The 27,069-nt window shown below is 40.5% G+C and overlaps 1 protein-coding gene across 1 annotated transcript in view; it reads left to right on the forward strand.

Moving 5' to 3' along the window:
• LOC139789240 (splicing regulatory glutamine/lysine-rich protein 1-like) overlaps positions 1-27,069 on the forward strand; it is an 86,099-nt gene that overhangs the window by 38,841 nt on the left and 20,189 nt on the right. Inside the window, exons 2-7 of the mRNA XM_071729743.1 lie at positions 3,051-3,184; positions 9,441-9,556; positions 15,202-15,366; positions 21,210-21,388; positions 22,727-22,857; positions 24,288-24,402. Of these exons, the coding sequence (XP_071585844.1) occupies positions 3,051-3,184; positions 9,441-9,556; positions 15,202-15,366; positions 21,210-21,388; positions 22,727-22,857; positions 24,288-24,402 (840 nt within the window). The remainder of the gene's footprint in view (positions 1-3,050; positions 3,185-9,440; positions 9,557-15,201; positions 15,367-21,209; positions 21,389-22,726; positions 22,858-24,287; positions 24,403-27,069) is intronic.

The following is a 27,069-nucleotide window of genomic DNA, read 5'->3' on the forward strand; positions in this document are numbered from 1 at the left end:
TGCTTTCCTGAAGAAACTGGGTTATAGTAACCTTAAATCAGGGATGCAGGACTTGGTTTTTTGCATTGGTGCTTTGTAATCTGAGAAAAACTATGACTCTACCTCAATTTGGCCTCAGAAAAGGTTGACAGAAAAAATCAAACAAAAGAAATTTAACAGAGTAGAACTTTTCCATTTTAAGAAAGACTTTTTACAAAGCCTACTGGGAAAGTTTAGAAGGTGTGCTTTGTAAAAGGAAAGGACTCAGTCACTGTGAAACCTTTTAGAATTTTAGATCTTAGGATCTTAATCATCTCCCTTATAGATGCAGCACTGATGTGTTTTCAGCAGATGTGATCTCTTTGTAAGATAATTTATCTTCTTCATTTCTCCAGTGAATTGCATTATTAGCTTAACCTAACCTTCAGAAAACACTTTTTACCAAGACTTTTTCTTGTTGCAGCAGTGTTCTGATGTTAATATTATTTAACATACTTTCCAGATAGCTTTTGTGATTGAAATCCAGGAAACACAGGGTAAAATATTAAAAAAAAATTTTATCTTAGCCAGCTCTACAGATGTTGAAATTTATAAGGATTATTTATGGATCCTGGAACTGCATGGAGCAGAATTATTTTTTTGAGTTAGCAGTGAAAGCAAAAAAGGAAACATCCAAGAGATGTTAGAAATCAGAATCTTTAGTGGAGGCTTCAGCCATTTGGGTTATAACACTGGTGTGTGTATTTAAAAACAACCCAACCCCAAACAACAAACCCCAAACACCTTCCCCCTCAAATCCACACACACAGACCCCCTTCTACCCTCCCACCTCCCAAACCAAAACAAATAAAACCACCTGTGGCCATTAAAAAAAAATCTTTTCTGTGAGTAAAGTTTGGCTCATCAAAATATGTAAGATTATAAAGTATGCAAACATTTCTCCTGAGTACTGAGAAAGTCAGAGCTCTTAGTGAGCTCTGATGGTAAGTGTTCTTATCCAAGTTCTTACAGATTGCTCAAAAGCCATTTTATACATTTATTTCCTTCCTGAACATGAAAACTTGAAACTGTGAAAACATTGACCACTACAGACAAACTAAAGAGACAGAAAATATGTAGTCATCTTGCTATGTTTTTCTAAATCATAGAAAATTGATTTTCATATTTATGTTTCTCCCACTCCCTGTTTATTTTTATTTCCTTGGTATCTCTGTTTTCACAGAATTTGTTTCTGATTGCCATTCTGAAGTTGGCTGGCTCTCTAGATGTTTTACCTAGGTGTAACCTTTCTGGTACCAGTCATTCTGTCTCAGACTAAGTTCTTGGCTCATTTATGCAATTAGTATAATGAAATAATGTGTCTAAAACTTCAGAGTTTGTATTTAAATACTAAAGCCTAATTAATTCTGTACAACAACAGCTTTGATAGGAATACCTGCTTGGAATTTGAGGGACTACAAGATGGATTGGGCTAAACTTGAACTGCTTCTAGTACTTCCAGAAAGCTTTCAAGTGTTTCTGTTTCAGTTGAGGGAGGGTCAGGATTAAACAGTTCATGCAGTGTATTTTACATGATTTACTAGTTTGCTAGAAGACAGATGGTTTTGGGTTAGTTTAATTTTTTTTTCAAATGGAACTTTTTGATGTTCCAGCAATATCTGATTGTATTCTGTCTTTGAAGGCTTCACCTGTACTTCATATGAAGAAAAATCCCTGCTTGTATAAAGAGTATAAAACTTGACTAGGGAATATATTTTTTAAAGCATACTTCTTTTTTTTTTTTTTGATCAAGATTACAAAGTTTAGGTATTGTGCTTTCTGACGTCTCTATTGGTGTTGCTTTCTAATGGAAAAGCAAATTGCCCAACATACATATTATTAATTTTCTTTGTTATTCTTGCCTAATGGTGAATTCCTTTTACCTCCTTCAGTGTTATACTGTACTACATTATGCCAAACTAAAGCAGATGATAATGAAGCCGAGAAAGTCAGTATAACTCAATAGCCACAGAGACTGAGACTATTAAGCAAGCTATTCTTTATTACAGTGCTGGGTACGTGGGGGATCACTCCTCCAAACACGCACACCACTTGGTTATTCAGTTACACTTTTATCCTTACAAATCATACATATACATTACACTTCCGTTCAAGAAGCAGGTTTATTCAAATAATGTCTCAGAAGTTATTAACATAAGATTCCACCCATCTCCACATGTGCACTGTCCCCTGGTGGTTGTGGGCGGGGGTCGTTGTGAGAAAGGCTCAAAGTCTTCTTCATGGTGTACTTTTAACCTCAGGCCTTGAATTTTTGCACTTGGGCGAGAAATGCTGATGCAGTGAACCAGAACTACTTGAGTCTGGCTTTTCTCTAAGCTTATCAGCAGCACTTCCCTTTTGCCCTTGCAATAAATCAGAGGTATCCTGCCTAACGATGCTCTGCCTGTCCACGTTCTGCCTGGCAACATCCTGCCTGGCCATTTCATTGTTCCCATGTTAGCAAGTTTTAACCCTTTGCATCAATGAAAAAGATTTTTAATATGTTAGTGAACTAAGACCTAACATTTTAAAGACCTCTCAAGAACTGCTTTTATCTTAATATTAATTAACAGAACTTCTTTCATGAAGGCATAAGAAAGAGTATCAGTTAATATGGGCTAATATCTGAAGGACCCACTAAAATGACAGGCTTATTGTTTTACTTTATTAAACAAGAATTTTTTTGAGGATAAAACAAACTAAATTGTTTACTCAAAAGATGTGGCAAGTAAATGTGATACTTACAATAGTAATTTGGAATGTACTGGTGAATGTTGTTCATCAAGATTTGTAAGGAAAATCAGCCTTGTTAATTTGGGTTTTGGCTTCTATATGTATCCATTAAAAAGGAGGAGGGGCTATACTATGCTTTTTTAGTGACCATAGTAAGTAGGCAAAATCATAGATTTCTATACTCCTGTCTTTTAGGTAGATTTTCCAGAAGTCTAAACCTTTTAAAAAAAAAAAAAAACAACAACTTAATAATTAAACATGCATGCTAATTGTTTTTCTTTTTTCCTTTTATCTTGCAGCAACGCACCTCTTGCTTTTTCCTCCAAAGTATGTTATATTAAGTTTCGTGAAGCATCAAGTGTTGGTGTGGCACAGCACCTAACAAACACGGTTTTTATTGACAGAGCTTTGATAGTTGTGCCCTGTGCAGAAGGTTGGTATTTTAGATATTATTGTGTAATGTTGGTCTTTGTCCTGTCTGCTAATTGTTTTAAGCTTTCTGTGTAAGGAAGTGGTGCTCTGTTATTATTTTATTGCTTTTTTAAAAAAAAAGTCTTGAAACAAAATGGAAAATTAAATTAAGAAAACCAATTATACATATTTAATTGACATTCAGTATTAGAAAATATTAGTTGATTTAAATTAGGATAATTCAATTTTCCATTTTTTACATAAAAGAAGGTAAAATAATTCCCTTCAATATGGTTTGTGTTGGCAAGCTTATTCCCATACATTTTTTTTGTTTTGTGCTAGTTTTTTTTAAGATACTAATTATTTCTTTTAGTCTGAATCCCAATTTTGTCTTGTAGATATGATATATGCATTTGACCATTTTAGATTAAGCTAAAATACTTTGCATTTGTGGTGATAGTTACTATTTGAATATAAATGTTTCTCTGCTAGTTTAATTAAAAAAAAAATCAGTTTTCCTTTTTTGTTCCTGTGGAAAATATAACTGTGTGCAATAGAAAGGCTTTCTTGTAATACTGGCACTCCTTTTTGATTTTAGATATCTCTTTAAAAATGCAATCAGTTGTATAGAATGCTTCTAGTTAAAATATTTTTATAACTCTTAATAAAATAAAATGTTTGGTGAATGTTAGAAGTCGTTACAAGTGTTCCTTTAACTGGCTTTGAGGTCATGCTTTTGGAGATGTGTTTAATACAATATAGTTGTTACTGTTGCTATACTATCCCAGATTCAAATACAGTTCCATGAAGCATGGCTTTACTGTAGGCAGATAGCTGGAGTTAGACAGAGCCCCATTGACTTAATTGGGATTGTTGTGGGAATTGGGCATCTGCCCATTTGAATCTGGACTTTTTGCCAGATAATTAATTTAGAATGATTGATCCAGAAACTGCAGCAAGTCCAGAAATATCTCCTATTAACAAGACTTTTCTAACTGCAAGAGTCGGGTTTTGGTTAAAAAAATATTTTTGAGTTCTTGGAGTTTAAAAATGGTCCCAGAATGCCATTTCTTGGCATGCTTTCAACATCATGATATGGATAGTATGAGATTAGTGCCACTATAATAATGGTTTGGGTTGTTTCTAGCAAACTGACAAGTCTCCAAAATATCATTGACTATAAAATGACCTAAAATATTCTGTTTCTTCCTGTAGCCTTGTTCATATGGACATATTAACATATCTTTGTGAAGCCTAGATTTTAAACTGCTTTTATGATTTGTTTTGGGGGCTTTTGGGTTTTATTTTTTGAACTTATTCTTAAACAACAAAGAGAATATAGCTGTATTCACTTGAAACTAAGTCAGATGTGCCTGAGTTAGACATTGTTTGCCATGCCACTAAACTTGCTGCCAAGTGAAACCTTCAGGGAGGAAATGAGATTGAAGTCTGGCCTGTTGATGATGAATGCTCTGTCTCTGGTTTTATTTTATTTTGCTATCTTTCTTTTATTTTTTCTCCTTTTTTTCTTCTGTTAATTCTCTTCTCCTTATAGTTGTGAAGTAGTAATTAATTTCTGAAAAAATGTTTTGTAAAGGGTTAACAGTGTTTTATTTTGAAGTTGACCTCAGGCTGCTTGTAGATGGTACACACAGAATTTAGAATATGATTAACTAATTTTTTTTGCTGTGAATTATGGATAAATTTGGTTTGGAATGCGTAAGCATCTAAATTCAACAGATGAGCTCATTGTGTCAGACTGGAAGAGTGAAAAATATATCAATTTTAAGATGCATTCTTTTATATGTTAATCTTTACAATCTTTGCTATTTTACTCTTCTTTGCATAGTTTTATTTTAGGTTACATGGTCTTTTCATATTAGACAAAAATAGAAAGACTTCTTTTAAAGAGTTTAAAATAATTATTTCTGATATTGAACTCTTATGAATACTGAATGTAACGAAATATTTGCTTCTGATTCAGTGAGGTCAGTGGCAGTAAATTTTCATCCTTTTGATTTTTTAATTTGTAAAAAAAATGTTTACCGATGTCTGTCCTCAGACATTACCCTTCCCAGCCATCTGCATTGGGACCAATTGGTTTCACTGGTAATGTAACAGGCTGTGAACTGCATCTGGAAAGAGCTTTGCTTCATGGCCTGTGTTGGATTTAGCTATGCCGGTTGAGATAATTACCAGTAGTTCTAATCTCTTTAATCTCTGCTGCTAAATCCAATAAGAATCATGAATTGGATCACAAAGAAATAATTTTATTTGTAAATGTGCATTTTCCATTGACTTAAAATAGTGGGAAAATAATAATTCTTTTAATTATGTTTAGAGTAGATGTGAACAGAAAGTCTTTTTAAAACAAATGTACTTATTTATTGCTGAAGCAGGTTTAGGGGAAGGGGAGGATTAACCATGTAGTTTCAATACAAAGAGTAGGAAATTAATTTCTTCTGATCACATGGAGTGAGATAAAAATACTGTCATTAGTACCTGCTTAAAACAGATACTTCTGTTCAGCATTTATCAAAATGGATTCTAGGTTCACTAAGGCTCTTAAGCACTTTGATGATACAAAAAAGTAATAATCATAACCAATACTTAGAACAACTGCATTTCTGAGAAGCATTAGGTATCTCTAGGCAATGCAGAACAAATCAGCATCAAGATTCCTTTGCAAAGCAAAGAATAGATAAATAAATCATAGAATCTATAATGTACTAAACACTCATAAGCTTCTAAAAATAAATCTAAGGATTTGGTATAGATTTGTCATATTTACTTTGTCTGTTTTCATTATTAGAAAATAAATATATTTACCTAATTTCCATTCAGCTATTAAATACCATGAGTTTAAAAAATGAAGCAGTTATTCTTAAACTAAAGTGCCCTAAATGTGGGCCCTCTCCAGAAGGAAGTAGGAGACCTGGTTAACCAGGATATGGAGAAGGCTGACTTTTTTGCTTCAGTCTTCACTGGCAAGTGCTCAGGCCACACTGCCCAAGTCACAGAAGGCAAGGGCAGGGGACTGGGAAAATGAAGAACCACTCACAGTAGGGATAGATCAGGTTTGAAACCATCTAAGGAACCTGAAGGTGCACAAGTCCATGGGTCCTGAGGGGACTGGCAGATGAAGTTGCTAAGACACTATCCATCGTATTTGCAAAGTCATGTCAGTATGGTGAGGTTCCCACTGACTAGAAAAGGGAAAAACATAACCGCCAATAAAAAGGGGAAAAAGGAATTCCCAGGGAACTACAGTCAGTCTCACCTCTGTGCCTGGCAAGGTCATGGATCAGATCCTCCTGGAAACTATGCTAAGGCATATGGAAAATGTGGAGGTGATTCGTGACAGCCAACATGGCTTCACTAAGGGCATTTGGTGGCCTTCTACAGTGGGGTTGCAGTGTAGATGGACAAGGGAAGAGGAACTGATCTCATCTACCTGGACTTGTACAAAGCATTTGACACCATCCCACATGACATCCTGTGTGGAGAGCTGCCTCAATAACTAGCAAAAAAGCAGGGTCCACGTTGGGCGCCACTTCTTGCGAATGCAGTGAGGAAAATATAAGAAAGGAGAAAAAAGTTGAGGCCGGGCGAGACATATACTCAGTGGCAATATATGTCTGACTTTATTCATCAGCAGCGCTCTTTTATAGTGCAGAGTAAACATGGCATCACGATAAGGTGGATTATGTTTTTAAAAGCAAGATACAATAAACAGAGACCATGGTCTTGCTAACTACAGACGTTGTTTACAGCACTTTCCCACAATAGAACATCCTGGAAAAAACAAGAGTTGATCAAATATATACTCCCTTTGTTCAGGGCAGGTGTCCTCCAAACTCCTTACTATCTCTTCTGGCGATGAGTCTTGCCTCATCTTTATTTTTCTGGCAGCAGGCCTTGCCTTGCCACTATCTCTGGTTAGCCTTGCTTTGTATCGTGGGGCCCTGCTTTTTTGCAAACTCTCAGGTCTCTCAAATTAGCAAGGCAGCTCTCCACAATCCTGGTCTCTAAACTGGAAAGATATGGATTCGATGGATGGACCAATCGGTGGATAATGAATAGGCTGGTTGGTCACACTCAAAGAGTTGTGGTCAATGGCTTGATGTCCAAGTGGAAATCAGTGATGAGTGGCCTTCCCCAGGTGTCAATATTGGGACCAGCGCTATTTAACATCTTTGTCAGTAACATGGGCGGTGCAATTGAGTGCACCCTCAGTAAGTTTTCTGATGACAGCAAGCTGTGTGGTGTGGTTGACAGACTGGAGGGAAAGGGAAGCCATCCAGGGGGACCTGGACAGACTTGAGAAGTGGGCCCATACCAAACTCATGGAGTTCAACAAGGCCAAGTGCAAGGTACTGCATCTGGGTCGGGGCAAACCCAAGCACAAATACAGGGTAGGCAGAGAATGGATTGAGAGCAGCCCTGAGAAGGATTTAGGGGTGTTGGGTGATGAGAAGCTCAATGTGAGGAGCCATTTCTGCTATTGGATTTACTTAATCTGTCGATCCTGTGGAAACCTGTATGAGTATCCAGTTAAGTGCAAGATGCTGGTTGTTCAGGATAAGGACTGGTTCATGAATCATTTGAAAACACTTAAGTATTTTGATTTTAAGAAGAGCTGGTATATAATTGTATGCATAATTTTCATGCACACTTGCTGGAACTGTGTATTTTGAAGCCTGTTAGTTAGCTACATAGTAGGCAGGATGTGCAGCAAAGTACCTGATGCTCATGAGCAGAGATTATTGTGCAGGTTATTCATGATTTTGAAACGTGCAGCAATCAAGCAAGCTAAACAGTTGAAACCTTTGTGGTATGGGGGGAGATGGTCAAAATACAAGTATGGGGAGGCCTGGCAAATTGGCTATATCACACTCCCCCAAACCCGCCAGGGTAAGCGCTATGTGCTTACAATGGTGGGAGCAAGTACAGGATGGCTGGAAACATAGCCTGTGCCTCATGCCACAGCCCGGAACACCATCCTGGGCCTAGAGAAACAAGTCTTGTGGCGACACTGTATGCCAGAAAGAAATGAGTCAGAAAATGGAACTCATTTCAACAACAGTCTTATAATAACTGGGTTGAAGAACATGGTATTGAATGAGTATACCATATCCCCTATCATGCACCAGCCTCAGGGGAAATCGAGAAGTACAATGGACTGTTAAAACCTACTTTAAAGTCAATGAGTGGTGGAACCTTTAAAAATAGGGACAAGCACTTGGCACAAGCCACCTGCTTAGGTAACAGCAAGGGTTCCATCAGTTGAGCTATTGTAACTTTGTGTGAAACCTGCATTATGTCAGGTTAGATATTACTTAAAGCTTTAGCATGACAGGGAATATAAAACGGTTGAAATAGTAAGAAATAAGTATTTTAGGATAATATAGCTTGCTTAGCTGATCAGTTATAAGTTTCTTTATTTCTCAGTAAATTTAAAGCTAATTTATCAAAGTTTCAGATAAACTGAGGTGACCTAGAATGAATTACAAATCTGAATTTTTCTGCCCTGCCCTCCTCCACTCCCAACATCACTCGTAGTAGTATGTCTTGTGTGGAGTCACAGTAGCTTTTATTTTGTGTTTATTTATTCTTACATTGAAAGTAGGTATCACCAGAAGGGGGAAAAGCGCACTAATTCACTAATTTCAGTTAGTACATACTTGGTTCTTTCTTTCTTTCTTTCTTTCTTTCTTTCTTTCTTTCTTTCTTTCTTTCTTTCTTTCTTTCTTTCTTTCTTTCTTTCTTTCTTTCTTTTCTGGATTTGGTAATTTGCCATTTTTGTGGCTTAAACTTTAAAAAATGTTCTTCTTTTCTGTATCTGATGTTCTGTGTACTATTAGTGATGCAGCCAGCTCGAGCGTTTGTCATGTGTAAAACAACTTTCAATCACCGTGAAAACACCACCCTGGGAAAGCATCCACGCTTGATATCGTTTGGTTCATGAACATTAGGTTTCCAGTACAGGTGACCTATAGTTCAAAGTGTTAAATAACTGTGTACATTATTCCATTTTAAAAATAATAATCCATTAATGAGATTGCTAGTCTTTGAAGCTTTGCTCACTTCTGGTTTTCCTAGGAGAGCAGGGCAAAAGGGAATACTCCAGTTTGCGTTTGTTTCTTTGCAAGGGTCTGGTAGATAGATTCATTCTTATTTATTATTTTTTTTAATGCAATGGTAATTGTAAAATCATAGAAAGAATAACATCTGTGTAGTGTTCTAACTCTGTGTAATGATTTCATTTGCTCTTTCAGGTAAAATCCCAGATGAAGCCAAAGCCCTTTCTTTATTGGCACCCGCTCCTACTATGACAAGCCTGATGCCTGGTGCAGGGTTACTTCCTATACCTACACCAACCCCTTTGGCTACAGTAAGTAAAATTCAGTCCTTGTTTGATTTCTGGTTTTCCTCTATACTCAGTAGCCTTTCTGTATTCAGACAAGAACTATCTGCTCCATGGATGTTGTCCTCTTATATGCTAAATCAGTGAGGATTTAGCTGCGATGCCTCTTTTAAGGGTAGATCACAAGATGTCCATCTTTCCTGGATGTTTCTTTCAGATTTTTGTTTTGAAAAATAGTGGGTAAATACTGGTTTTGAATGTGTCCATTTTAATTGTTGTCCCTTCCCTAGACCCATTAGTTGGATCCAGTTACAATACTATCCACCTCCTAAAAAATTTGTTACAACATAATAGTTATAGTGACACAATTCTTTGGAACATTAAAGTGCTGTATTAGGGTGCTTTTACTTGATGTCTCTATGACAGGGCTTTTGACTGTTAGCCTAACAAAGTTTTCACTGCGAAAAGCATAGGAACTAATTGCTGCTGCTTCTGCTCAATTCTCTTTTGCTTCTGTAAGCCTTTCTTGACATCAGCAGGCTGCTATGCCCTATTCAGGGAGAATTCTGGAAACAGTAATTCCCACTTCCAAAAAATTTGGTTTAATGTCACTAACCCCATGTTATTTGAAGATAAAACTCCTCAGTATTCCAAACATATTGTAGCAGTGTGTATACTGATGCTGTTATTGGTACTATGCTGGATTTTTGAGTCATATTAAGGGTGTTATGCAGATTCCCAAACCTATCTGTCCTTAAATGATTCCTTACCCTTCTCTGTTACCAAAAGCATTATTCCCCCCCTCTCATATTCTTAGCTGGCACTGATCAGCATCCTAAAAGAAATTAATGTATTTAGTGCCTTCCTTCCTGCCTTCCTTCAAAACATTACCAAGTTTGATTTCTTCTGCACTATTTCAGAAACCTGCAAAAAAGATCAGCACCATTTTTGAAGCTTGTGCTCCAACAGCTGTTTATAGTGTACAACTTATATAATGAAACAGTAGGACCAAAGTCACCAGTTAGGGGTTTAGGCTAATTCTGTTTATGGTTCATAACTGTATAAGAGACACTGCATGACTTTGAAAATAATTTATAGTTCACAAGAACGTTGGCTTTTTTTTTGGTCTTAAAATGGATGATACTGCCCTCATTGATATGTCAACTAATAGTTTAGGCATTTCATTAAACAAAATGGGCTTACTTGTGGTTCCACTGCCTACTTGCTGCTAATGAAGCATAAATAATCATGGAATCGTAGAATCATTTTGGTTGGAAGAGACCTTTAAGATCATCAAGTCCAACCGTAAACCTAACACTACCAAGTCCACCACTAAACCATGTCACTAAGTAGCACATCTACACATCTTTTAAATACCTGCAAGGATGGTGACTCAACCACTTCCTTGGGCAGCCTGTTCCAGTGCCTGACAACCCCTGAAGTGAAGAAATTTCTCCTAATAGCCAATCTAAACCTCCCCTGGCACAACTTGAGACTGTTTCCTCTCATCTTATCACTTGTTACTTGGGAAAAGAGACCAACACCCACCTTGCTACAACCTCCTTTCAGGGAGTTGCAGAGAGAAATAAGGTCTCCCCTCAGTCTCCTTTTCTCCACACTAAACAACCCCAGTTCCCTCAGCTATTCCTCATAGGACTTGTTCTGCAGACTCTTCACCAGCTTTTTTGCTCTTCTTTGGACACGCTCCAGCACCTCAATGTCCTTCTTGTACTGGGGGGCCCAAAACTGAACACAGTATTTGAGGTGAGGCCTCACCAGCACTGAGTACAAGGGGGCAATCACTTCCCTAGTCCTGCTGGCCACACTATTCCTGATACAAGCCAGGACTCAAACCAGTAACTCAGCAGACCAATTTAGTAGCGATTTTTAAGTTACTTCTTATTATAACATTCTCCAGGAGAGATTTCAATTCCCAGTTCTAAAAATTAAAGTTGTATTGTCCTCATTCTCTAGGAAGAGACTGTGTTAACAGGGGAAGATCTTAGACTTAATATCCTTTGTGTTTCAAATGTAATTAATCTTCCCTTATGTGACATGTTTGTCCAAAAGGTATCTTATTTGTCCTTTTGATGGACTGATTACCTGTCATGGAAAAAAATGGCCCTGGGCACTGTCATTCAGGAACAGACTGCTCCAGCACGGGCTCCCCATGGGGTCACAGCTTCCTTCGAAAACATCCATCTAGTCCAGCGTGGGGTCCTCCACGGGCTGCAGGTGAATATCTGCTCCACTGTGGACCTCCATGGGCTGCAGAGGGACAGCCTGCTTCACCATGATCTTCACCACAGGCTACCACAGGCTACAGGGGAATCTCTGCTCTGGTTCTTGGAGCACCTCCTTCACTGACCTTGGTGTCTGCAGAGTTGCTTCTCACACATATTCTCACTCCTCTCTTCTGGCTGCTGTTGTGCAGCAGTTTTTTCCCCTTCTTAAATATGTTATCACAGAGAAGTGCTACCACCGTCACTGACTGGCTCGGATTGGTCAGCTGTGGGTCTGTCTCAGAAACAGTTGGAAATGATTCTATCAGACTTGGGAACAGATTCTGGCATCTTCTCACAGAAGCCACCCCTGTAGACCCCTCTTCCACTACCAAAACCTTGCCACTTAAACCCAATACAGTACTCAGATGGGATGGTTCAGTTTAAAGTCTTCCCTAAATGCACTGAAGTGCATCTACACCAATGCACACAGCACGGGCAACAAACTGGAAGGAGCTGGAAGCCATTGTACAGCAGGAAAACTATGACAGAGTTGCCATCACAGAAAAGCGATGGGATGACTCGCACGACTGGAGTGCTGCAACCAATGGCTACAAGCTCTTCAGAAGGGATAAATAAGGAAGGAGAGGTGGTGGGGTGGCCCTGTATGTTAGGGAGCGTTATGGATTCCTAGAACTTAATGATAATGACAATAGGGTTGAGTGTTTATGGGTAAGAATCGGGGAAGGCCAACAAGGCAGACATCATGGTGGAAGTCTGTTATAGACCACCCAAACTGGATGAAGAGACAGATAAAATACTCTAGGTTTCTGAGAGAACTCTCAATCGCTTGCCCTTGTTCCCATCAGGGACTTCAACTTCCCAGATGTCTGCTGGAAATATAATACAGCAGAGAGGGAACAGTCCTGGAGATTCCCTGAGTGTGTGGAGAATAACTTTCTGACAGAGATGGTAAGGGAGCCAACTAGGGAAGGAGCCCTGCTGGACCTGCTGTTTGTCAACAGAGATGGATTTGTGGAAGATGTGACAGTTGGAGGCCGTCTTGGGCACAGTGATCATGAAATGATAGAGTTCTCTATTCTTGGAGAAGTAAGGAAGAGGGGTCAGCAGAACTGCCAACTTGGTCTTGCAGTGAGCAGACTTTGGCTTGTTTCAGACACTGGTTGACAGTCCCGTAGGAGGCAGTCTTGAAGGGCAAAGGAGTCCAGAAAGGCTGGATGTCACGGTTTAATGCTGGGCCAGCAATTAAATGAATGACTGATGCTCTCTATCCCTACTAACATAATGCTATTTTGATCAAAATCTGGTGGACTCAGCTCAAGAGAAAACAGAGAGGTATAATTTCCCAAGGTAAAAACAACAAAGTTTGTTTTGTCCACATGAAAAATCACTGCAAAATGTGCCACAGTGTAGATCGGTATTAAAGACCATATCACAACTACAACTCTTGCCAGCACTTACCATCAATAAACCACAAAGCAACACCAAGGCCAGCTAAGCAATGACATACCGCATGCCCTACATACCACAGGTATGGCGTCATACTGGTAAATAACTAAAAATTACATGATGCGAGTTGTCTGTTCAATTTCCAACCCTTCAGGATTCTCAAAAGAAAACATCTCAAAGTCTCTCAACTGAGCTATGTGGGTCTCCTCCTCCCACCTAAGTTTGAATTCGAAATATTCAGACAATTAGTGAGAACTTGAGCCTGGGCTCAAGCTAATGAGCTGAGCCCCATGTTGGGTGCCAATAAATCTGTCACAGTTTAATGCTGGGCAGGAAACTAAATGAATGATAGATGCTCTCTACTAACCCCTCTCCCTTCCCAGAAAGGGAAAGGAAAGGGAATAAACAGACTTATGGGTTGGAAACTAAACTACACAATTGTCCTGGTTTGAGAGGACCAGGATAATAATTGCCTACGGTTATACTGACCTGAGACTGCTTGGGATACCACCAGTAGCTGGCAGCCTGTTGATGTGGCAATTACAAAGGGGGGGAGCAGCTGTGCCTATGGGAGGAGAGGATGGGTCAGTAACCAAAATGGACCAATCACAGTATTCCTTCCCATGGTGCTCAATATAAAAAGGCTCCTAAGAGAGGTTGGTTGGTTGGTTAGTCACCTTGTTGGAAAAAAACATTGTTCATCAAGACAGTTTGCCTTTCCCTGAGTAGGCCTGGTGTGTCTCCTCCAAGGATTTTGTGGACTGTCATTGACACCCTGGACTCAGGCACCCCCATCAGCTCTTGAGTCCTGTTTGGGACTTGTCTGGTCAGGAAGTAATTAGCAACTGATGGGTGTGGGGTTTGTATTTATATATTTGCATGTATTTATAACTTGTCATTATTATTACTATTACTCCTTCATTAAACCTATTCTAGTTCTTTTCCAACCTTAAAGTCTCTCTCCCTTACTCCCTATTTTTATGTATCCCTCAGAGGGTATTTGGGGAATAACAGAGAGAATCTGTCACCTAGTTAATGGCAATGTTAATGAAACAGTAACGATAGAAAAAGAAAATAATGAAATGCATACAAATAGACACAAAACCACTATTGTGCTCCCCTCAATAATGCTCATGTGACCACTGAGGCTGCAGGGCAGGGCCTGAGTAAGTTCTAGACTGGGCTCCTGGAGTCAGTGGCAGACAGGAACTGGATGCACAAATGAATGGATTTAGGAATGCAGGGATTGGGATCAAAGGCAGACAAATGGATGGAGTCAGCAGTCCTGGCTAACAGGGAAGGTCCCAGGTGACTGGAGGCTTGCAAATGTGATGATCACCTACTAGAAGGAGGATCCAGGGAACTACAGGCCTGTCAGCCAGACGTCAGTACTGGGGAAAATTATGGAGAGGTTCATCTTGAGTGCGCTCACATGGCAAGTGCAGGGCAGCCAGGGGATCAGGCCCAGCCAGCGTGGGTTTATGAAAGTCAGGTGCTGCTTGAGCAACCTGGTCTCATTCTATGACCAGGTGACCCACCTAGTAGATGAGGGAAAGGCTGTGGACGTTGTCTATCTGGACTTCTTTAGTAAAGCCTTTAACACAGTCTCTGACAGTGTTCTCCTAGAGTCTTGCTTAATATCTTCATCAATGATCTGGATGAGGGGATGCAGTACTTCCCCAGTAAATTTGCAGATGATGGTACACTGGGTGGGAGTGTTGATCTTTCTGAGGGTAGGAAGGCTCTGCAGAGGGACCTGGACAGGCTGGATGGATGAGCTGAGGTCATCTGTATGAAGTTTAACAAGAACAATTTCCAGATCCTGAACTTGAGTCACAACAACCCATTGCAACCCTACAGTCTTGGGGAGGAGTAGCTAGAAAGCTACCTGGAAGTGCACAAGGCAGGCAAGTATTAATAAATGTAGTATTTCCCACCAGTGCTTGGTCACAAAGCATATTCTGGTTTTGTGTTTTCCAGCTCAGTGTTCCACTTGGCACTTTGGGGTCTATACCATCAGCAGCATTGGACCCTAACGTTACAGCTCTGGGAGAAATACCACAGCCACCAATTATGGGGAATGTGGACCCATCCAAAATTGATGAAATCAGAAGAACAGTCTACGTTGGAAACTTGAATTCACAGGTAGCGTTTTGGTTTTTTTATTTTTATTACTTGCAATATTAATGGAAGATGCAGAACTGTAATTTACGAATTAGAATCCTACACGCTAAGACTTTTCATTAGTTGATACCAATAGGAATTAAAATAAATCAACCAAAACCAAGAACGATTTTTGGTCACGAGTGATATTTTGAATTGTCCTTTGCCAGTCAGATCAGACCTGACTGTGGAATTCTTTCTATCAGGTTACCAGAGAAATCACCAATCACGGTAGCAGTCTCCCACAACACTGTGCAGTTGCATAAGTACAGTAAGAAGGAATGATTTGTCCTAGTGGAAGTTGCAAAATTAGCATAAATACCTTTGAGTTTCTCTGATAGGAAAGTTAGTTTTTTCAGAAATTTGTTTTTTCAGCAATTGATTGAATTAATGGCAAAACAATTTGCTTTTAACTGATGGCAAAGTAAGTATTTGATTGTGGGGTTTTTTGACTGCCAAAATAGCTACCGGAGTGTAAAAGTACTGTTGATCACACGAAAATAAAACAAACTGGAAGCTAGTTGAAAAAGAGACAAAAGCAAAGACTTGTAATACTTTTTTTTTTTTAACTGATCAAAATTCACAACCAATATCTTGGACAGAAGTGTATAAGGAAAATTTTCACATTTATTTCAAATCACATGGAATCACAGAGTTGTCACTGTTAGAAAAGATCTCCTTTGCTGTAGATGTTTCTTGGAAAAGGAGCCTGATTCTCCTCTTCCTCTGGTCTGTGTCTCTTCCTTTAGCTAGGAATCAAAAGTAGCCACCTGATTTCTAGTATTTGCATTCTGTTTGTCAGTAAAACTGTGTCAGAACTCAGAGAGTGGTGATCAATGGAGCAGGTTCGAGTTGGAGGCCTGTAACCAGCAGTGTCCCCCAGAGGGACCTGGACGAGGGGACAGAGTGTATCCTCAGCAAGTTTGCTGATGATACAAAACTGGGAGGGGTGGCTGACACTCCAGAGGGCTGTGCTGCCATCCAGTGCAGCCTGGACAGAGAAGAACCTAATGATGTTCAATAAGAGCAAGTGTAGGGTCCTGCACCTGGAGAGGAAAAACCCCAAGCACCAATATAGGTTAAGGGTGGACCTGCTGGAAAGCAGTTCTGAGAAAAAAGATCCTGGAGACCTGGTAGACAGTAAATTATCCATGAGCCAGCAGTGTGCCCTTATTGCCAAGGCCAATGGAATCCTGAGTTGCATAAAGAAGAGTGTGGCCAGTAGGTCCAGGGAGGTCATTCACAGAATCACAGAATCATCGAGGCTGAAAAGGACCTCTGAGATCATCAAGTCCAACCCTTAATCCACTACCACTGTGGTTAATAAACATCCAGTCTCTTTTTAAAAACGTCCAGGGACAGAGAATCCACCACCTCCCTCGGCAGCCCATTCCAATGCCTGATCACCCTCTCTGTAAATAATTTTTTCCTAATATCTAACTTAAACCTCCCCTGACAGAGCTTAAGTCCATGCCCTCTTGTCTTACTGGAAGCTAATTGGGAGGAGACCGACCCCCACCTGGCTACAACCTCCTTTCAGGTAGTTGTAGAGAGTGATGAGGTCTCTCCTGAGCCTCCTCTTCTCCAGACTAAACAACCCCAGCTCCCTCAGCCCTTCCTCATAGGACTTGTGCTGGAGTCCCTTCACCAGCCTCGTTGCTCTTCTCTGGACCTGCTCCAGCACCTCAATATCCTTCCTGAACTGCGGGGCCCAGAACTGGACACAGTACTCGAGGTGTGGCCTTACCAGCACTGAGTACAGGGGAAGAATCACTTCCCTGGACCTGTTGGTCACACTGTTCCTGATACAGGCCAGGATGCCATTGTCCTACTTGGCCACCTGGGCACACTGCTGGCTCATGTTCAGCTTCCTGTCAATCCAGACTCCCAGGTCCCTTTCTGCCTGGCTGCTCTCCAGCCACTCTGTCCCCAGCCTGTAGCGCTGCATGGGGTTGTTGTGGCCAAAGAGCAGGACCCGGCACTTGGCCATGTTGAACCTCATCCCATTGGAATCAGCCCAACTCTCCAGTCTGTCCAGGTCCCTCTGCAGAGCCCTCCTGCCTTCCAGCTGATCGACACACCCCCCAAACTTAGCGTCGCCTGTGAATTTGCTAATTGTGGACTCAATCCCCCCATCTAAATCATCTATGAAGATATTAAACAGAACTGGGCCCAGCACTGATCCCTGGGGGACACCACTCGTGAGCGGCCGCCAATTGGATGCAGCACCGTTCACCACCACTCTCTGGGCCCGGCCCTCCAGCCAGTTCCTAACCCAGCACAGAGTGCTCCTGTGTAAGCCGTGGGCTGACAGCTTTTCCAGGAGAATTTTATGGGAGACGGTGTCAAAGGCTTTGCTGAAGTCCAGGTAGACTCCATCCACAGCCTTCCCCTCATCCACCAGGCGGGTCACCCGATCATAAAAGGAGATGGGGTTGGTCAGACAGGACCTGCCCTTCCTAAACCCGTGCTGGCTGGGTCTGATGCCCTGTCCATCCTGTAGGTGCTGTGTGATTGCCCCTAGGATGATCTGCTCCATAACCTTGCCAGGCACTGACGTCAGGCTGACAGGCCTGTAGTTTCCTGGGTCCTCCTTTCGTCCCTTTTTGTGGTTTGGTGTGACATTCGCCAACTTCCAATCATCTGGGACCTCCCCAGTGAGCCAGGACTGTTGGCAAATGATGGAGAGCAGCTTGGCAAGCTCTTCCGACAGCTCCCTCATCACCCCGGGGTGGATCCCGTCTGGTCCCATAGACTTGTGAGGATCCAAGTGGCTCAGGTCACTAACAGTTCCCTCCAGGATTACAGTGGGGCTACTCAGCTTCTTATTTCTCTCTACAAGCCCCAGAAGCCAGCTGTGGGGCTTGTAGAGAGAAATAAGAAGCTGAGTAGCTTCTCCCTCTCTATTCTGCCCTGGTGAGGCCACAGCTGGAATACTGCATCCAGTTCTGGGCTCCCCATCTCAAGAGAGACAGGGAACTACTGGAGAGAGTCCAGCGGACGGTGACAAAGATAACTTGGGGATTGGAGCATGTCTCTTATGAGGAAAGGCTGAGAGAGCTGGGAGTCTTTAGCCTGGAGAAGAGAAGGCCGAGGGGACACCTTATCAATGCTTACAAGTATCTAAAGGGTGGGTGCAAGGACAATGGAGCCGGACTCCTCTCAGTAGTTCCCAGTGACAGGATGAGGGGCAACAGGCACAAGCTGGAACATAGGAAGTTTCATTTAAATATGAAAAAAACCTTTTTATTATGAGGGTGGCACTGGAACGGGCTGCCCAGGGAGGTTGTGTGTGGAGAGCTGCCTCACTAATTTGAGAGACTTGAGAGCTAGCGAAAAAGCAGGGCCCCACGTTGGGCGCCACTTCTTGCGAACGCAGTGAGAAAAAGTTAGAGAGGAGAAAAAAGTTGAGGTCGGGCGAGACATATACTCGGTGGTAATATGTCTGACTTTATTAATCAGCAGCGCTCTTTTATAGTGCAGAGTAAACATGGCATCATGATAAGGTGAGTTATGTTTTAAAAGCAAGGCACAATAAACAGAGACCATGGTCTTGCTAACTACAGACGTTGTTTACAGCACTTTTCCACAATAGAACATCCTGGGAAAACCAAGAGTTGATAGAATATATAATCCCTTTGTTCAGAGCAGGTGTCCTCCAAATTCCTTACTATCTTTTCTGGCGATGAGCCTTGCCTCATCTTTATTTTTCTGGCAGCAGGCCTTGCCTTGCCACTATCTCTGGTCGGCCTTGCTTTGTATCGTGGGGCCCTGCTTTTTCGATAGCTCTCAGGTCTCTCAAATTAGTGAGGCAGCTCTCCACAGTTGTGGAGTCCCCTTCTCTGGAGATATTCAAAACCTGCCTGGATGCAGTCCTGTGTAATGTGCTCTAGGTGATCCTGCGTTAGTGAGAGAGTGGGACTAGATGATCTCTAGAGGTCCCTTCCAACTGTGATGATTCTGTGAGAACAAGGTAAGCTGCCACCTAGTTCTTAGAAGGTCCTGTATGTTCTATTCCATCTCTTCTTCAAAAAGACTAGTAGACTGTCTGATATTTTACTCTCTTCAGAAAAAGCACCTGCATCTTCAAGAATGGTCCCAATTCAATAATGCAGTGTAAATCCAGACAGCTGAAATACTAGGTTTTTGGATAATCTTCTCCTGAATGATTTGTAACCATTTCAACTAGGCAAAGTCAATCATTAAAATAAAAAGACACCCTTAAATGCAGGCTAACTGGGACTTGGTAGTCCAACCTATTGACAAATACTTCAGAACAACAGAATTACTGAGGCTGGAAGAGCCCCCTGAAGAACACCTAGTCCAGGCCCCCACACTCCCAAAACAGGATCAAGTAGAGCAGGTTACTCAAGGTCATGTCCTGTCGGGTTTTAATCTCTCCAAGGATGGAGACTCCACAATCTCTCTGGGCAACTGGTTCCAGTTTGCCCAGAAAACACATCATTTAAACATTAGAAAAACACTTTTATTTCCTATATTTCAACATATGCCCACTGCCTCTTGCCCCGTCACTGGTCATCACTGCAAAGAGTTGGGGGTAGAGTGCTACATCATCTTCATGCTCTTCCATCAGGTATTCAATATGCACTGATAAGATACACTCTCAGCCTTCTCTTCTCCATGCTAAACCATCCCAGCCCTTCAGCTTCTCACAGAATCACAGAATTGTCACGGTTGGAAAAGACCTCTAAAATCACCGTGTCCAACCATGAACATCCTCCCCCAATAAGTAAAATATATTTATCAATATCTGTAACACCATGCCCACTAGAGCATGGTCTGAAGTGCCTCATCTACACAAATTTTAAATACCTCCAGGGATGGTGACTCCACCACCACCCTGGGCAGTCCATTCCAGGGACTAACTACTCTCTCGGTTGTAGAGTGCAATAGGGTCTCCTCTCAGCCTTCTCTTTTCCAGACTAAACATTCCCAATTCCCTCAGCCTCTCCTCATAGGACTTGTTCTTCAGACCCTTCACCAGCTTGGTTGCCCTTCTCTGAACTCGCTCCAGCAACTCAATGTCTTTCTTGTAGTGAGGAGCCCATAAGTGAACACAGTACTCGACGTGCGGCCTCACCAGTGCCGAGTACAGGGGCACCATCACTTCCCTCCTCCTTCTGGACACACAATTTCTGATGCAAGCCAGGGTGCTGTTGGCTGCCTTGGCCACCTGGGCATACTGCTGGCTCATACTCAGCCAGCTGTCGACCAGCACCCCCAGGTCCTTTTGTGCATGGCAGCTTTCCAGCCACTCCTCCCCAGGTCTGTAGCATTGCATGGGGTTGTTGTGACCTAAGTGCAGGACCTGACACTTGGCCTTGGTAAACCTTGGCCCACTGGTCCAGCCTGTCCAGATCCCTCTGCAGAGCCTTCCTACCCTCGAGCAGATCAACGCTCCCACCCAACTTGCTGTCATCTACAAACTTGCTGAGGAAGTACTCAATCCCCTCATCTAGATCATTAATGAAGATATTAAACAGGACTGGTCCCTAAACTGAGCCCTGGGGAACACCACTGGTGACTTACTTGAAAAATTGCAAAATCCTGTGCAAGTGCATCTTTAACCTAGATGTAGGACTTCAGGGTTTATGTTTGCACTATTTTAAATTGTAGTATGTTCTTTAGATTAATGGAAGAAACAGTACCTTTTTTCTCAAAGTGTAACATTACCAAATTCACGTTCCTGTGTAGTAATAGTGAGATGTCTTTCCAAAATCTCTAGCTCTTACGTTACCCGATATGTTAGATAAGTGGTTTTCATTGTACACTTTACTTCACCTGAGCTCTTCAACTCTTTCTAGACTGCAACAGCAGATCAGCTGCTCGAATTCTTTAAGCAAGTTGGAGAAGTCAAATTTGTGCGAATGGCAGGTGATGAGACGCAACCAACACGTTTTGCTTTTGTGGAATTTGCAGACCAGAACTCTGTACCTCGAGCTCTTGCCTTTAATGGACTTATGTTTGGAGACCGGCCGCTGAAGTAAGAAATAATTATTCGTATTGTTAAAAATGACCAGGACTCAATATTCTGTTAATGGTTTAATTTAATTAATAAAATTGAAATTGCAGTAAGCAAAACAGCGCTGTGTTGAAAAAGAGAAAGATCCTGACGGGATCCTGGCGTGGGGAGTCTCCGCTCCACTCACATGCACACCCCTAAAACTCTGGAATTACCTTTTATTGATTAGAATTCTATGAATATTCAAAAGAAGGTGGGTTTACATACATATTCATAGGATTACATCATGTCATTTTAATATTCATGATAGGCGAAATCTGGGCAGAGTCTTCTTTTGGGGAGATATCCGGGGGTCGTCAGGGGGTCTTTGGATGAAGTAAGAGGTCTTCCGAGGGCTTGAACTTTTTACCTTTCTTGATTTTGCTGACTTCATTATATTGTTACAAGGCGATATCAGGCCCTAGCCATAACTTTCCCCTTTTCTGCTGGTTGTGACATCTTTATGTTCTTTTTGTGCAGATGTTCACATTCCTTTGGTGCCTAGTTAGCCTTGGCAATGTCTTGTTTTAAGAACAGGACCTACACTTTTAATTATCTTCGAGACAGAAGTTAGCCTCGTTAGGGCCTTGTTTTGTTCACACTGTTTCAGTGGAAAATTACATGCCTTAACTGCTTTGTCTAGCCCCATATTCACTTCTTTCTCAGTTTAATTATTTTCCTGAATTTTGCTGGTTAGGAATACAAAATCATTAACATATATTACAATCATATATTACACATATGAATATTGACTGAGAGATTTCATAATATCATTATACATGTATGACTCTGATGTGCAGGAAACTTCTGTGATGAGTATTTTTTCATAGAATCATTATGTACCTATTGTTATTAAACTGGAACACTTTTACAAACTCCAATTTCAAGGTTGGGCGTAATTTTTTCCTAGAAGAATATGGATGTAATTGAGTAAAATATTTCTACATCTAATCTTGAGTTAGTGAAAGCTGTAACAGTGAGAGAATCTGCGAAGTCCTTGGTACTAATTAACCTTCATATATGATGTCTGTATAATGAGTAGGCCTTAATTTGATCTAGAGATTTTATCTGAAATCGAGAAACCGATTTCTAGACTTGTAGAAAATATTTAAATAAAAGTACAATATTTCTGTGTTTAAAAGTAATAATATTTGAAAGCAGTAAGAGGTTTTAGATGGATAGAACAGATAAGTGTTAGAACAGTTTTGCTGAACTTTGAGGTTTTTTAGTTGTATGAAAGTTGAGATGTTTTCTTTTTTTTCTTTTTATTTTCCCTTTTCAGTGTTTTGTAGTTAAAGATTTTATTTTTCTTTAATTTAGAGTAAATCACTCCAATAATGCAATAGTGAAGCCTCCTGAAATGACACCACAAGCTGCTGCCAAGGAACTGGAAGAAGTGATGAAGAGAGTAAGGGAAGCTCAGTCTTTCATATCTGCTGCTATTGAGCCAGGTAGGTATATTCATTACCTAACAGACATGTTGTATGTGTACCTTGGCACACATGCTTTTAAGAGTACTTTCAAACATAGGAGAAGAGTACTTGAAGGTGAAAAACGAAAGAAAATAATCAAAATTGTCTTTGTACAACAAAGCAGTGGAATTAAGCTAACTTTTTATTTCATATCTTATTTTTAGATACATACTCTGAATGTTTTCAAAAATATAAAGTCAGTATTTTTAAAGTTCAAAGTAATTACAAAATTTTAAAAATAGCTTTATGTTTTGTTTTGTTCTCTAGCACCCATTAATGCCATAGTTTCATAATCAGAGTGAGCTAGCTAGCATGCTGCAAAAAGCAGCATTATTATGTTTTCCTTCAGCATATTTATATTCTCTCTGTTATATGCTCATTTTCATGCTGGTTCAAGACTATGTGCCTCATCATGGCAAATGGGATTAGAGAACCAGTCTGAGATAAAACTTAACATATTGTAAATGGACTTCTTTCTTAGAGATTGGTTCACTGATCCCTGTTGACACTGAAATATCTGGTCAAGGAGGAAGGTGTTTGTGGGAAGAGTGGTTAGACAGACATTTCAGTGGTGATTTGCGCTGACTTAAACTGATTGCAAAACCACAGCATAAAAAGTACTCAGTTAGTTGAACTTGCAGTTGAAATACTCCTTTTTCTTTTAATCAGCAAGATTTTGTCATTCTTAGTAAGAAATCCAGTCATCAACTTAAGTAGGTTTGATAGTGGAGGTTCTTGAGGGTTTGTTTTGGTTTTTTTGTGTGTGGGGCGGTCTTTCTGTTGATTTTTAGGATTGGGAGAAAAAAAGTTCTAAGATTTCATCAGTGTTAAGCAGCAGAATAATCTTTTAGAGTCTGAATTGAAGTCCGCTGACATCACTGGTAAGCTTTCTGTTGACTTTCTGCTGTTTGGATCAAACTTTTCACCCCCTTCTCTCCATCCCTTCCTACCTCAAAATAGTGTTGGAGGAATAGAATTTCAGTATTTGTACAGTGGTTGGAACATCTAAAAGTATACAAAGCACTAATTATTATTTACATATTTTGCTTGTATACCCTCCAAATTTACTCTATTGTTCTAAGGAAATTAAAAAAATAAAGAAACTATATTATGCATTATACCAGAGGAGAACATGTTTTTATCTTCTGCATTGTGGCAGCAACATAAATCACATTCCTAACAGAGCTAGCTGTTTATAATTATCTGGTTTATGTGTACTGCTGCAGGATGGCTGCACTCAACGAGTATATGTGATGACTTTATTGGAAGTTTCTGAAGGATATTTGTAAAGAAAGAAGATGTGCAAAGCATAGGCCTCTTGCTCTATATGTGTGGCACATTCCACTTGTGCCAGATTGTTAACTGGGATCTTTAAACGTTCTGAGCTCACACTGTTTTTTTCCTCTCAGAGTCTGGAAAGAGCAGTGAAAGAAAAGGTGGTATATCTCGTTCCCATTCTTGTTCAGAATCCAGGTCTAGCTCAAAATCCCGATCTAGAAGGAAAAGATCCCAATCGAAACACAGGTAGGTATGTTTTTTTATTTTTAACTAAAAGGTCATACTGGTTGGTTTTGGGTTTTGGGGTTTTTTGTGTGTGTGGTAGTGGTTACCGAGATTCCTTACTGAGCTATGATACAAGTATCCCTGTAGAGAAGATTTGTAACTTACACTGACCAGATCAGAGTAACTATGAACTTTGTACAGATAATCTTTTCCTCTAAATGCTAAATGTTTTCAGAATTACTTTTCAGGTAAAACACACTAGAAGGTACATTTTGTGCCATGTAGCATGATTTCATTTTATGACCTCTGTATTTTAAAAATAAATAGCTATCTGTGTTTTGTGGATAGAACCTTTAGTTTACTGCTAACATGCTGAACAGATAGGCTGATTGGTTTTGCTTATAGAAAGCTCCTGGTCTCCTGAACTTCTAAACATCTAGTATTTTTATTTATTTTATTGTAAATGTAAAGCTATATTTTCTATAAGCCAGAAGAAAAAAGCTTTAGGGGCAATTTTCATTCTTCAAGGTTTATTTGCTTTGCTAATTTGTTCAATTTTGGAACAGGCTTTGAAATATAGGAGGAAATAAAATTACTATGTCACCTTAGAAGTTTTCTCATTAAGATTTTTTCCCAATAACAAGACAGTCTTGCTATGTGAGACTTACAAATGCTTCCTGAGGTGGTTCAGAAATGTCTTCTGATCATTTACATAATGAATCTAAAGATATTTGGCTACATTAAGTGTAAAACCCCCCACAAAACCTGAAAATGTATTTGTTAGCTTACCCTTTAAAAAGGTGAGTGTTGTCAGTGTTGCAGTGACAGCACTGTTGCATTCTTTCACAGAATCACAGAATGTTAGGGGTTGGAAGGGACCTTGAAAGATCATTGAGTCCAATCCCCCTGCCAGGGCAGGATCACCTAAAGTAGGTCACACAGGAACGTGTCCAGGTGGGTTTTGAATGTCTCCAGAGAAGGAGACTCCACAACCTCACTGGAAAGCCTGTTCCAGTGCTCTGTTGCTTTCACAGTGAAAAAGCTTTTTCTTATATTCATGCAGAACCTCCTATGGTCCAGCTTGCACCCGTTACTCCTTTTCATATCATTGGACATCACTGAGAAGAGCCTGGCTTCATCCTCCTGACACTTGCCCTTTACATATTTATAAACATTAATGAGGTTGCCCCTCGTTCTCCTGTTCTCCAAGCTAGAGACCCAGCTCCCTCATCCTTTCCTCATAAAAGAGATGTCCTACTCCCTTAATCATCTTTTTGGCTCTGTACTGGACTATTTCAAGCAGTTCCCTGTCCTTCTTTAACTGAGAGGCCCAGAACTGGACACAATATTCCAGATGTGGCCTCACCAGGGCAGAGTCAAGGGGGAGGAGTACCTCTCTCGACCTACTAACCACCCCCCTTCTAATGCACCCCAGGATGCCATTGGCCTTCATGGCTACAAGGGCACATTGCCAGCTCCTGGTCATACTTCTGTCCACTAGGGCCTTAGGTCCCTTTCCTTTATGCTGCTCTCTAACATCTCAGTTCCCAACCTATACTGGTACATTGAGTTATTTTCCAGATGCAAGGCTCTACACTTGCCCTTGTTGTAATTCATTAAATTTCTCCCTGCCTGACCGTCCAGCCTGTCTAGGTCTCGCTAAATGGCAGCACAGCCTTCTGGGGTGTCAGCCACTCCTCCCAGTTTTGTGTCACCAGCAAACTTGCTGACAGTGCACTCTGTCATCCATTGTCTTTTAACAAGGCAACTAGCATTCTTTTACATACAGAAAAACTGGTCAGAGGGATATACCACATCAGTTATACTACCAAACAAATAATATCTTAGTGCATGCTTCAGTTTTATAATAGTGTTACACAGTACAGGGTATCTAATGGCATCAAAACACTGGGTACCTTTTTAATGCAAGAAGAATCATTCGTTCATTTCCTTATGCTTGCTTCTCTTCTGTTTCTCTAACTCAGGATGTAACTGAAAAACAGTCTTTGTTTTGTGTAACACTGCAGTAATCTCAGTGCTCTCTTGTACTGCCACAAACCAATTTAATATTTAGAAGATAAACTTGCATTTTTTTGCTTGCAGAAAGCCTGTGCTTTAAACAACTGTTGATAGTTATATATTAATGATTTTGCAACTCTTACTGTCAATTTTAAGAATGTCCAGAAAAAAGACCAGTCTGATCTGTTGAGGCAACTTCATCCCTAAGAATAAACTGTCCTTATGACTTTGCAGTTTTACTGTTTTATAAAACCCCCAAACCACTTTCATCTCTATGATATAAAGTTTATTCAAGGTATTATTTGTACTAAATTATAATTAATTTTCACTGTAATTAGGGAAATTTGCTGATATGTGGAGCAAAGCTGTAGGTAAAAAATTATTGCCTCTCCTCTTGGTATATCTTACTCCGTGTGTCTTGAGCTGCAGAAGACATGTGGAGCACTATCTAACTGGTTAAATACAACTCTTTATGTGTTGTTTATGCGATGCTTTCCCATCCTGTTATTCTTCTTTTCTGCTGCCAACTCCCTTATCTTTTGCCTGTAGGTGATCTTTCAGTAACCTTGCAACTGGGCCTCAAGGCCCTTAGCTCTCTCTGGTTAAAGCTTAATACTCAGGATTGCTCACGTCTGTTTTCTTCCAAAAACTCTCCCAACAATTCCCCCT

The sequence above is a fragment of the Heliangelus exortis genome, chromosome W, assembly GCF_036169615.1.
Source record: "Heliangelus exortis chromosome W, bHelExo1.hap1, whole genome shotgun sequence".
Lineage (NCBI taxonomy): Eukaryota > Metazoa > Chordata > Aves > Apodiformes > Trochilidae > Heliangelus > Heliangelus exortis.